Raw genomic sequence first — 12,250 nt, forward strand, 5'->3', positions numbered from 1 at the left:
GCCGCCACCGCCCCTCCGGCCACGGGGCGCTGAGGGGAGGGGCGGTCACGTGCCGCGGGGGGTAGGCGTGGCGCGGCCGCCCGGAGCGTCACATGACAGGGGCGCGGGCCGGCTGCTGGTGGCGCGCGGCGGCGGCGACGGAGGGCACCGACCATGGTGAGTGGGGGCGGGGCGGCGGCCGTTAGCCGCCGACTGCCGTCCCGCGCGGGGCCGCGGCCCGAGGCGGCCGCCTGGCCCGGACGGTGCGCCGCCGCCCACCTGTGGCCGCGCGTGAGGAGAGCTGCCCTCACGGCCCTTCCCCGGCCTGCGGCAAGTGCCGAGCCGCCGCACGGCCGGCCCCGGGCTGCGCCCCGACGGCGGGATGGGCGGCGCGGGGCCTGCGGGCGGGGGCGACGACGGCGGCGGGAAGTAACGGGCCGCAGCCGGCTTCGGCGTGGGGCTGCCCGAGCCTCGCCGTGCGCGCGTTGCCCTTCTTAGCTGAGGGCTCGTGGCGCGACCACCACGGCTGGCCTTCGGCGCTTCCAGCCCTCGTGCGGCAGCATCCCCACCTCCTGCACGAGGACTGGAACGCGCCGTAGCGTTTGGCTTCTCGGAGCCCGGCTCTGCTTTTATGAAGCTGGAACGCAGTAAGACGCGGCGTGGGTTCTCAAAATAAAACGTCTTGTCTCGCATCGCTTCCCTGCAGCAGTATCTGCTGGCGACTGGAGGAGCTGGCGGCTGCTGCTTTCTCTGCTCCATATGTTCACATCCTCCCGCCTGATATCGCAGCTCGTTTCTGAGGGTGTAGCTGGAGCGTGCAAATGGTGTGCTGGGCAGCGGTGTGCTACAGAGCTAGGGCTGGCTGGCTGCTCCGAGTCATGGTGCAGCTTCACGGGGCGGAAAGTGCTCTGTGACCACCCTGTCTAATGCTCACCTGGAGATAATGTGCTTCCTTGTGTGGTCTGGGAGGAGGGGGGAAACACGAGCTAACCTGGAAAACAAATACAAAACTGAAGAAAAGAGAGATGACTGCCAAAATAACTCGTGTGACAGTTTAAAATAACCTAAAAATCTGAAATCTTGTGTTGTTTTTTTTTTTTTTTTTTTTTCTGCACCCCCCCTTCTGCAGGAGTCAAACTCAGAACAATTCTAGTGAGCAGTTACTTTAAAACAAAACAAAAACCAAAACAACACAGCGGTAAAACCCCAAAGCCTCTGTTCTTGTTTCAGCAGTGAATGCACCTGCATGTGGTTGGCAGGCACTCAGAGGTCTGTTCAGCCTTGGGTTTGACCACCTACCTGCTTGTCTGCTTTTGCTTTCCTCTGAGAACATGGAGGAGATGTACGTAGGTCTGTAAGTGAATTCTTGTAGCTGTGTGGCTGGAACTCGGGCCACTTGCTTTCTGAGCAAATACAGAGCTGCTTTAGATGTGTGTGAATGGCTGTTTTACAGCTCCAGATTGCACCATGTCTTGCAGCAGGTTGCTCAGCGTTCCTGCTGCTGGGCAGTTGCATTTGTTTTGTACGCTCTTGTAGATTTTTTTGTTTTGAGTCCTACTTCAGGATCTCAGGTTTTGGATGTGTTCCTGTGCAGCTGATAAAGCAGAATGATGATTTCACACGTGCTGTATTCATACAGGTGAAGTGGATGCCCTTATCCAGAACAGAGTGCAGCTTCTAAAAACAAACAAAAAAACCCCAAACAAACAAGTGCTTAACAAATAGAACAAAAACATTGCCCTAAATTAGCATAATGTCTGCTTTAGTACATCAAAGCAAATTAGTGCCTGGTTCTTAAGAAAAAAATGTGGGATTTAGTATGGACCTTATTGAGGTCCCTTAGAACAGCTACACTGGCTTGCGGTTTGTTGTGAGAGTTGAGTAAGGTCAAAGAGTAAGGCTTGATTGATAATAGTCAAAAGCTTGTGCCTCAGGAGCGCTGTTGTAAGGTGAGGACAAACATTTAACGCTTGCATTATATCAGCGTCTGGAGCAGTGTTACAGGTAAGCAGAAACACACCTGCTGTATCTGATAGCAGAGTGGCATAGCTGAGGTAGATCATATGAAAAGCTGCTGTCTCCTGTACCTGTTGATGCTCTCATTCATTCCTAAGAGAATGACAGGGCAGCAAATAAAAATTCCTCATTCAACTTTTTCTAGCCGGGGGATTGCTTCCTGTGTTCTGTTAGATCCTCGTTTAGCTGTTTGTTTTCACCTTGCTTTGCTCCATTAGCCCTCCTACTTCTGGTCGTCTGTTACTGCTGTTTATGCAGCGAGTTCCAATGGGTACAAACCATGCTGAGAACTATGCACTGTCCCAAATCCCAAATGAGACAGAATAAACTTGTTAACAAGATTTATTTTTTTTTTTGAAGTGTGATTAAAAGAGATTACTTTTTTGAAAGTGGGATCTGTGCTCTAACAGTAAATATAATTAGAAACTGAGCCGATTGCAATTACTTGCTAGGTGAACAACTGTCCATCACTGCTTAATTTTGGGTCTCAAGTACAGAATGGCTTTGTAACTTCATGGAAGCACAAGTGTTTTTCCCATGTGTGGGGCACAGCTGCAGTAAATACCACGTTTAAAATGGAGCATCCACTGGGAAGTAACTTAAGAATCCTTTATTTCAGAGTTTTCTTGGAGGCTTCTTCGGTCCCGTTTGTGAGATTGATGTTATTCTTAATGATGCAGAAACGCGAAAAACAGCAGAAATGAAAACAGAAGATGGTAAAGTAGAAAAGCATTTTCTCTTCTATGATGGTGAATCTGTTTCAGGAAAGGTAACTTTTTGCTATTAATTACTTTACTGATGCTGATGGTAATGCATGTAGAAAATCAAAAGAAAACACATAAGCAAGAGCCACCCTTTTGGGTTAAGCAGTTATTCAAAGAGAAAACACTATCTTCTTTTATCTGATCTTCTTAACCATAGTTGTTCAGGCAACTGGGAAATCTGAGCCCTTTCGATAGTTTGTTGTTTCTGATAATCTTTTTCCGGTCATCTTGACTTTGTGAATTAGCTGTTTGTGTGACCACGTGCAATCCTGTCTTTCCTTCTGACAAGAAAACTATTCCAAACTGTGTCTGCCCCCCTTTCTTCCTTTAGAGCTCCAAAATCCACAGCTCCATGTGTGTATGAGTAATTTTTGGCTGGTGCAGCCAACCTACTTTGCATACCCTGGAGCTAAGCCTTATGTTTCATGCCCTGAAGTGGTTTCTGGAACTCCATAAGAGGAGCAGTGCATTAAGTTCAGCTGACTGTTGAGTCAGCAAGAGTTTTTCTTGGTGGGGGTGAGGATTGTCAGGTGAGAAATGAAACAGGGATTGCCAGAGGGATTCCTCATCTTTCAGTATCACACCCAGGGAGTTCTTGCCATCATTCTTGTTTTACTAGAGCCATTCTCATTCTCTGAATATTTCAGTTAGGATTCGCTTTTCCTCCAAGAAGCCTAAGTATTGGTTTCTGAGACTGACTTCTAAATACCTACTTCAGTCTTGACTGACTTACTGTTACTGAGCGCCTTCCTGCTCTTATGTTGCCTTTCCATGTTTCCATGTTCTCTACGAAGATCCTTAAACGGATGTGAAACTCTCATAACACAGCCCTCAAAGTTAGGAAACTGAGGGAACTAACTTTTGTGTATTCACTGGCCTGATGACTTGTTGCTTCGATCAGCAGCTCCTGAGAGGTGCCCGAGTGGCTCTGACAAACACAGGCACAGTGGGATCAGAAGGCTTGGAAGAACAGTAGTTTATTGCCTCTTCCCTTCTTTTCACCACGGTGATTAATCGTTCACTTAGTTTGCTTTCTATTCAGATATCCGCAATGTATTGGATTTTAAGATACAGGAATTTCTCTAGTAATAGCTGTCTAGTGAGGAAACTTTGCATATGCTTTATACCCATGGAAAAAAACATTATAGAATCTGGTTTTGTGAGGCTGAGGTCTGTTTATGAAAATCAAATTCAAAAATCTTGGTAGCAGATGTTGTCATTTGTTGCTTTTGCATTGACTTCTCTAAACTGAATATTTTACTTTCTGCTGAGGAAGAGGCTTAAGTGCACTTGAGTTGAAAAGATTAAATCAGTTCTTTTTTGGACTCCCAAATGTGACTGTTGGAAGATGCTTTGCAGCTCTCTACCTTCAAAGATGGCAAGGAGGTTCACTGCAAGCTTAGATGAACACAGCTGAAGCTCTGGCTTGGATACTGAATTGTGAGACACAAATGTTTCAGGTCTACCTAAGTTCAGTCTTGCAGATGGTTAGATTTTTTTTTCTTAGAGGCTTCAGTAGGACATTAGTAGGTAGTGATTATTTTAAAATCAACTATTTGATTTGATTCAAGCTCATTCAAGGTAATGCCGTTGAGAAGATATTGCAGTTTTCACAGGCGTGTAGTAATGTGTTTTTGTTTTTTCTAAGGCCATATATTAAGATGTTAAACTTGCTTTTTTTGTCTTTGTAGGTGAATGTCTCTAAGCAGCATGGCAAGAGATTAGAGCACCAAGGAATTAGAATTGAATTTGTAGGACAAATTGGTGAGTTTTGAAGCTATGAAGAGGATGTTAGGTAGGTGTGGTTTATGGAACTTTGCATATGTGGCTGCAGCAATTTGGCTCATCTGTTGCAACCGTGTCAGGTCAGTGGCTGACAAGTACCAAAGGAAGATTATATTCTACCCTTTTTAACACAAATGATGTACCAGTGTGTGTTAGTCAGAAAATCGTGGATGATGTGTGAGGGAGAACTGGGATGGCAAGTATTCTGTCTCAGGCAGGCTGAGAATTTGATTAAGAGCCACAGGAGACTTCTCAAAACTTGGAGCCACAGTGCAAATGGTTGAACTCCATGTTTTTAGGCTTACCCATTTTTAACTTACAGTCTCCAATGATGCTAATGTGAAAAGCAACTCAAAGCATTTCATTTTTTTTTCTTTTCAGCTTGGTCTTTTGTATTTAAGGCTCTAAGCCAAAATATCAGTTGTGCTAGACTTCTGAATTGTAGTATTCTGTCTCTGAAGAAGAGGCATGAAAAAAAGAAATGATGGAACAGCAGGAGGTTAAAAACAAAGCTCCTATATGTCAACTTCTTTTAGTCTATCCTCTAGTAGCAGTATGTGTTCTTTATCTGCTGTGGCATAGGATTTGCATTCTCTGAATTACTGTAGTTAGATGTAGTGTTTCTTGAATTTTATGCTTTTTTTTTTTCCCTGGATCTTTTTCTTATGCTACAGTTCAGAAATTCTCAAGTTTTTTTTTTTTTTTTTTTTTTTTTTTTACTTTTCCATATTTCCTTCAAGTTTTAATACAATAATACAAAAAACTTCCCCAGCAGTGTGACTGCACTGCTTGGAGATCAGCTCCAGCTACATGTTACAAATACATTTCAAGCCTGCTCTTCTGTGTGCTTTTCTGACTGATACAGTAAATAACTGTTGAAGTGATACAATGTTTTGTCATAGCAGCAAAGCACACCTTTCTTTGTGCCTGTATTAGAAAGTAAGTGGTTACTAGATGACACATGCTTCTATCGAATTGGCTGTAATGAACTGTGAAATTATTTGCACAATTATTCCCTTCTGGAATGTTTCAATCTGTTAAAAAAAAAAAAAAAAAAAAAACCACAACAGAAACAAACAACGAAAAACAAAACACCTGAAGAAAGGAAAAAAAAACCCCAAACCTCATTTCTGCTGCTGCCTATGTGCTTACCTGGTATTTTCATAGGTAATTGTGGAGATGCTTGTTTTTATATAAATAAAGTGATTTTATTTAACAGTAAGATATAGCTTTTTTTATTATCTAAGTGGGAATTGTATGACATAGGTCTAGGGATGAATAATAATTGCAGTTAATGTTTTAACTTATTGTATGTATTAGTTTTGGTTTAAAAAAAAAAAAGAAAAAGAAAAACCAACAACAAAACACTGAAACCTGCTCTACTTTATCTTCTTCCATGTAGAGCTCTTCAATGACAAGAGCAATACACATGAATTTGTCAACTTAGTGAAGGAACTCGCCTTACCTGGAGAACTGACCCAGAGCAGAAGCTATGACTTTGAATTCATGCAGGTTGAGAAACCATATGAATCCTACATTGGTGCCAATGTCAGACTGAGGTTTGTATCTGTTAGGACTTCTTTTCCCCTCCTACCCTGTAGGGTATTCCATAATTTAGCAATTGTGTTGTCCCTCTTTTCCTCAGTGCTGGATAATTCTGGCTAACTTTGTGGCCTTCTCTCTAGGTATTTTCTAAAAGTGACAATAGTGAGACGGCTGTCAGACATAGTGAAAGAATACGATCTGATTGTTCATCAGCTTGCTACATACCCAGATGTAAACAACTCCATTAAAATGGAAGTAGGCATTGAAGACTGTCTTCATATAGAATTTGAATACAATAAATCAAAGTAAGTGTGACTTAAATTGAAATGTGCTAATAAATATCTTGGAAGAAAAAGGTAGAAAAAAAAAACTTAGGAGGAAGTTTTTCACTGAGCGGATGAAACAGGTTGCCCAAGGAGGCTGTGGATGCTCCATCCCTGGGTGCATTCATGGCCAGGCTGGATGTGGCTCTAGACAGCCTGGTGTAGTGGTTGGTGACCCTGCCTGTGGCAGGGGATTGAAACCAGGTGATCATTGAGGTCCTTTTCAACCCAGGCCATTTATGATTCTACTTGATGAAGAACCTGGCTTCTACAGACTTGAAATTTAAAGCAGCGCTTTCAATGACTATTGTATGAGCTGTTTGCTTACTAATTATGATGGATTTCTATGAGGAATCCTAGTCTGTTTTGCCTTCAGTACTAATGAGGAGGTCACTGCAGATATTTGTGGGTGGTTTTTTTTTTAATTAAAAAAAAAAAACTGCAGTACATCCTTTACTGGTACTGCAGTGATGGAAAGGTGATAATTACACTGGTCTGGTTGAGATGCTTAATTCGGTGGGGAAGTTATATCTGAGTAAGAGATGGATAAGGTAACTGCCTATGTAACTTATTTTGAAGAAGGTGTAAAAGAATGGTTACTCTTTAATGAAAACCCATTTCTTTTAAAGGTATCACTTAAAGGATGTGATTGTTGGAAAAATTTATTTCCTCTTAGTGAGAATAAAAATTCAGCACATGGAGTTGCAGCTGATCAAAAAGGAGATTACTGGAATTGGTAAGAAAAAATCTGAAAGAGATACTCAACTTTGTGCATACTTGAAGAATGAAGTCAGTAGTTGCAGTTTGGCTGAACTGATGCTCAGTGTGCTTGTTTCTCAGTGGTGTTTGCTGCTTTCATCTTGTGCAAATTGTGCAAATTAACCCTAGAGCAATGCCACAGACCTTATGAGTGTTGGGCTAACTCTACAGACTTGAACTGCTGTAAATGGAGCTCATGCAGAAATATGGAAGAGCTTAAGCAGTCTTGATTTGATAATGAACAAAGGAAAAAGAATAAAATGCATCTTGAAGACTGCTTTGTGTCTGCAGAGATAAGCTGGTGGCATGAAATCTCTCTTGTGCTGTAAAAATACACCATCTTCCATTAGCTTAAATGAGATACGATGGTAAATATCAAGAGGTTTTTAAGGAGAAGTAGTTTGATTATTGCAGATTGGGCTTGCACACTGCTGGCACTGGGAAGTCAGTAAGAGGTTGTGGCTTATGACTTGCTTCCCAAGTGGCTGGGGCCTTAGTGAGTTGCTTGTGTGGAGAACCTGCCTCTGTAGTAGTGGAGGAATGGCAGGTAGTTGTGCTTTCTTTCTTTCTTTTGTCACTAACCTAGGTGGTGCTTCATCTTAGGTGTTGGAGAACATTGGCTCTTGTGCTGACTGAAGACCTTTCAGGTTTTTAGTCTGACCATGGCCTACCAGTATCAGTTGCTAGTATTGGCCTCTGAATGGAGAAGTTTCACAGATCCTTACCCTGCGTACTTGTCCCTTATCTAAAGCCTGTGTACTGAGGGCCTCCTCGAAGAGGCTGTAGCCAGAGCTGCTGTGTCAGTACTGGAAGGAGATAGTAAGAAGCAGTTATTCTGTCTGGGAGATGGTTTTGCTCGCTTTAATTATGCGTGACTGAAAAACAATGGAAGGTTTAAAAAAAAAAAAAAAAAAGTAATTCCAGTGCTGCAGAGTAGAAATTGCTGTGACAAACCTATCTACCTACAAAGCTTTAAAACTAAAGCATGTTCTCAGTGAAAATTTGTTTTACCAGGACCTAGTACTACAACAGAGACTGAAACAATTGCCAAGTATGAAATAATGGATGGTGCACCAGTTAAAGGTAAATACGATACTATTCTGAAGGGTAAGCATTCTCAGTTAAAATTGTACTTTAAAGAAAATAAATCAGGAGGAAAGTGGCTTGTGTAAGCTTCTTTGGGAGAAACTTCTTTCCTATTAAAAACTGATGTTTTCATTGACTTAAGGAATTTCACTAAGATCCTGGTAGTTCTTACATTTATTTAGCATTGGAAATGCTGTGTCTCATCAGTGTAGCACTTTGATTCAAGCTTGACTGCACAATGTAGATCAGCTGTTGAGAGTTCGAGATACACTTTTACAGAATAACAATAATTTAAGCTGAAAAATATCTCTTAAGGTCATCAAGTGTTTTGACTTTTACCTTTGATTTCACACTTAGCTCTGTGTATATATTTTATTTTATTTTTTTTAAACCAAACATTCTATCTCTGAACACTTGCTGCTGACATCAGGACTCAGCGTCTGAGTGCTCGTAGATGCCTTAGGCAGCAGCAGCAGTATAAAGGTGCTTTGGTAGCAAAAGGAGGTGTAACTTAGGCCCTGTCTAGGCATGATGATTAAATCTTAATCTAGACTCCCACTTACTCCTATTTGTGGGAGCTGGTGCTGGTGATATGTAGAAAAACCTTAAACTATCAAACCTAATGAGAGGTGCAAGTTGCTGGTGAGAAGGCTGTTGCCTTAGATACTGGAAGTCTGTTCCTTTCTGTGAAAAGAAAGGGCACAGTGCTTCGGAAGTTGCTCTTATTTTGCATAGATTTTAAAGCTGTTAATGTTATCTAGTTCTCAGGAACTAATTGAAGCTTTCCTCTTTAAGGTGAATCGATTCCTATAAGGCTATTCTTAGCAGGCTATGACCCAACTCCTACAATGAGAGATGTCAACAAGAAATTTTCAGTGAGGTACTTCTTAAATCTAGTGCTTGTGGATGAAGAAGATAGACGATACTTCAAACAACAGGTATGGTCTAGGTGGATCTTGTTGTGGAATTCTGGAATGTTCTGCATGCTGCTTTGAATGTTCAACATATTAGAAGCCTACTGTGCTTCATGTATGGTGTAAATAATTCTGCGGTTGAATGTACTGAAAGATGTACAGAACATCATAGCTTGCAGAATAGTGAAGATAACTGACAGTAAGGATAGAATGCTGTATGGGAACTGCTAAATCATGGCCTGAACCTCTGATTGACCACCTGAGGCGAGCAATGAGTCAGCCCTGGGAGCATAGGTGAAGGCAATTCTCCTGTGCTATTGGAAGGGGTGAAGCCTGGCTCCACCTCTCCTAGACCCATTTAAGAGCTGACAGCCAGTGGGGAAAAATCTCTTCTTAGAGTCTTCTCAGCGAGCCCAGGACAAGAGTAAGCTTTCCATCTACTCTTCTTTAGCGTGATAACCTGTTTAGCCTAACTTTCCTGTGTATTTCTTAATTATAACATCAGTATATTCATTGATTATACACATGCTAAGTGCCATAAAATAACCGTGTACTTGGAATATCAACACTATATGATTAAAATGAGCTACTTGCATGCATTTGCTTGCTTGGTTTTTGTAACTCCTGCAGATAATTTCTACTCCCAGCATTTTCCTAGGTTCAAAGCTACAAAACTGTAGTAAGAGCAAGACATTTGACTGAAAACTGTGAGGACATACTAAGGAAGGGAATAGTGGAAAGGATCGCTGGCATGAAGCTATGTAAGCTATGACAAAGTCTGCCAGAATCTTCCTTCCAAAAGATAGACAAGGTGATATGACTCTAGAAAATGGAAGGTAATTGGAGCATACAATTTCTATTATGGGCTTTGAATTTGAGAAAATGAGGAGGATCTTTCTAATACCATCAGTGAGCAGTAGGATTGTGAAAGAAGAAGTGACTGCTTTGTATTGATAAATGTGTGTTTGGGCTGCAACTAAATAGGTAAACTGTATGATTTGCAGAACAGTAACAACAGAACAGTATATTGCATATGGAAAATAATGGGATGCAGAGTTTTTTTTTTTTTTTTTTTTTTTCAAATGCCTTTACTCATCCTGCCTAGAAATGTCTAGTGGTGCTACTGGCTTCATAGTAAGTAGTTGTTTCATAAGTGTTTGCTTCCTCAAATAGGAAATAATTCTATGGAGAAAAGCGCCTGAGAAACTGAGGAAACAACGAACAAACTTTCACCAGCGATTTGAATCTCCAGAATCACAAGCATCTGCTGAACAGCCTGAAATGTGAACTGGTATATGGTGAAAAACTTTGCAGTGCTTCAGCAGGTTTAAGATGGCAGCAGCCTGTGGGAAAAGAAGGCCAAAATTCCCATTACAACTGTCTTCCTTCATCTTACAGTGCTGCATTTACCATACTACTAAAACGTTCTTCAGTTAAACATTCAAGTATGTATATACCTTTAAAATAAAGTGCTTTCTCAAACACTGGAACTTTCTTAAGCTATTTTATACTGCATATTTACTTTTATTTGACAATGTTATATGCACTTGGATATGCATAAGCTTAGATCTAGTTATTTCCATGCATGGTAGGCCGGTGTATTTGGTTTTGCAGGTCACGGTGTAGATAAAAGCATTTCCTTTCTCATATTGGTTTATTGCATGTCTTTTTCCAATGTTGCTTACTTGCATTTGTTTTGATTTGAAATGGCAGTAAGACAAATAACTAAATCACACTAAAAATCAAGGTTTGTGGACTTGTCCTAAGATTTCTAATTGCTGTATTAGACAGGGTTTAACTGAAGCTGCATGTATATGCACTATAACTGGAGCCTTCAGACACCTTATCAAGGTTTCTAAGAAGCTTTGAATTTCAATAGCAAAAAACGTTAGTAAACGTCTTTGCCTTCCCTCCCCCCAGTTCTCATTTTGTCATTCCTCTCTTAAGCCTTTCACTTGAGTCACCTCTGATTTTTGAGGGTTCATTGGCAGCAACTAATGGCTTTGTGTAAGTTCTCATGACTTCACCTTCAGGTGGTGAGTAAAGTATCAAAGTGATTCTAAACACTGGTAACATTGATTTTGCAAATACACAGTTATGTGGGTCCTTGTGGTTTTTTGTTTCCACTTCCTTCACTATCTGTTTCCTCGCTGTCCTGATAAGAGTGGCAGAATACCCTCAGAGGAGATCTTCTTCATCTGTCTAGGCCTGTGAGGATGGTAAACATGCTTTATGTGCTCTTCTAGGAAGGTATTGCGAAGCTGAGTAAGCTCCAAAGTGACCGGAAGCTTGTCCAGCACAGCAGATTGTTTGTCTTGATCATCTCGTATGCATTTAGTGTTTGAAGAAATAGCTTAAACAGGTTAGCCTTCATCTACTCCCAGTGATGGTCTGCTTACAGACATGGGGCTTGGGCGCATCACGAGGCCTGCTGTGTGGGAGGCTACTTGCGCTCGTAGTTCACTTGGCCTTTCAACTAAGGCTTCTTGACTTCAGTGCAAGTGTCATTGGTAACCTTACTTTATGAGTAAGCAAATAATTGAATTACATTTCTGTAAGAACTGTTTTATTACTGTGGCACTTTGATAAAGCAGACAAAGACTCTGTGTACTATATGCTAGGATACTTCTCTTCATGTGGGTATCTTTGAAAGAAAGCAAATTTAACTCCCTCATGTAAGTGCCTGTTCAGAAATTTAAAGAATAAAGTAAAAAACAAAAAGCCAAATATTTTCATGGTCACTTGCATGTTGTAATCTGAAAATTATTCTGAGATATTTTGAAACTGATTGTATTTAACCAGCCTCAGATTGTGCAACCATGTATAATAAACAAGAAACGTACTGAGCTGCTATTTGACTTATTAAAATAGCTGTATTCTCACTAAACACTGCCTTGTCTTTGTTCGTGGGGGGGGTTGCTTAAACTTTTTCCATGGTAACGTTAGTTTTAATTTTGCAGGTTTTTTTTGGTTTGTTTGTTTTGTTTGTTTTTGTTTGTTTCCTCTTGTCTCCGCAGGGACGCGGGAGGCCCGGTCCGAAGGAGCCGGCTGGAGTTCCGGCCCGCAGCCAGGGAGCGGC

The 12,250-nt window shown here is 41.5% G+C and overlaps 1 protein-coding gene across 1 annotated transcript; it reads left to right on the plus strand.

Annotated features, from left to right (window-relative positions):
- Window positions 1-4: 4 nt before the first annotated feature.
- VPS26A (VPS26 retromer complex component A) lies at window positions 5-12,058 on the plus strand. The gene is made up of 9 exons (XM_085229007.1): window positions 5-156; window positions 2,615-2,764; window positions 4,451-4,523; window positions 5,947-6,103; window positions 6,230-6,394; window positions 7,042-7,148; window positions 8,186-8,254; window positions 9,053-9,195; window positions 10,345-12,058. The coding sequence occupies exons 1-9, from the start codon at window positions 154-156 to the stop codon at window positions 10,456-10,458; spliced, it is 981 nt and encodes a 326-aa protein (XP_085085133.1). The 5' UTR covers window positions 5-153; the 3' UTR covers window positions 10,459-12,058.
- Window positions 12,059-12,250: the final 192 nt, after the last annotated feature.

Source organism: Meleagris gallopavo, chromosome 8 (genome assembly GCF_905368555.1).
Source record: "Meleagris gallopavo chromosome 8, MGAL_WU_HG_1.1, whole genome shotgun sequence".
Classification (NCBI taxonomy): domain Eukaryota; kingdom Metazoa; phylum Chordata; class Aves; order Galliformes; family Phasianidae; genus Meleagris; species Meleagris gallopavo.

Excerpts from the sequence above, each read along its gene's own strand:
- VPS26A (XM_085229007.1), top strand. Across the intron at positions 4,524-5,946 it reads TGAATTTGTAGGACAAATTG|AGCTCTTCAATGACAAGAGC; the intron begins GTGAGTTTTGAA and ends TCTTCCATGTAG. Across the intron at positions 8,255-9,052 it reads GGATGGTGCACCAGTTAAAG|GTGAATCGATTCCTATAAGG; the intron begins GTAAATACGATA and ends TTCCTCTTTAAG.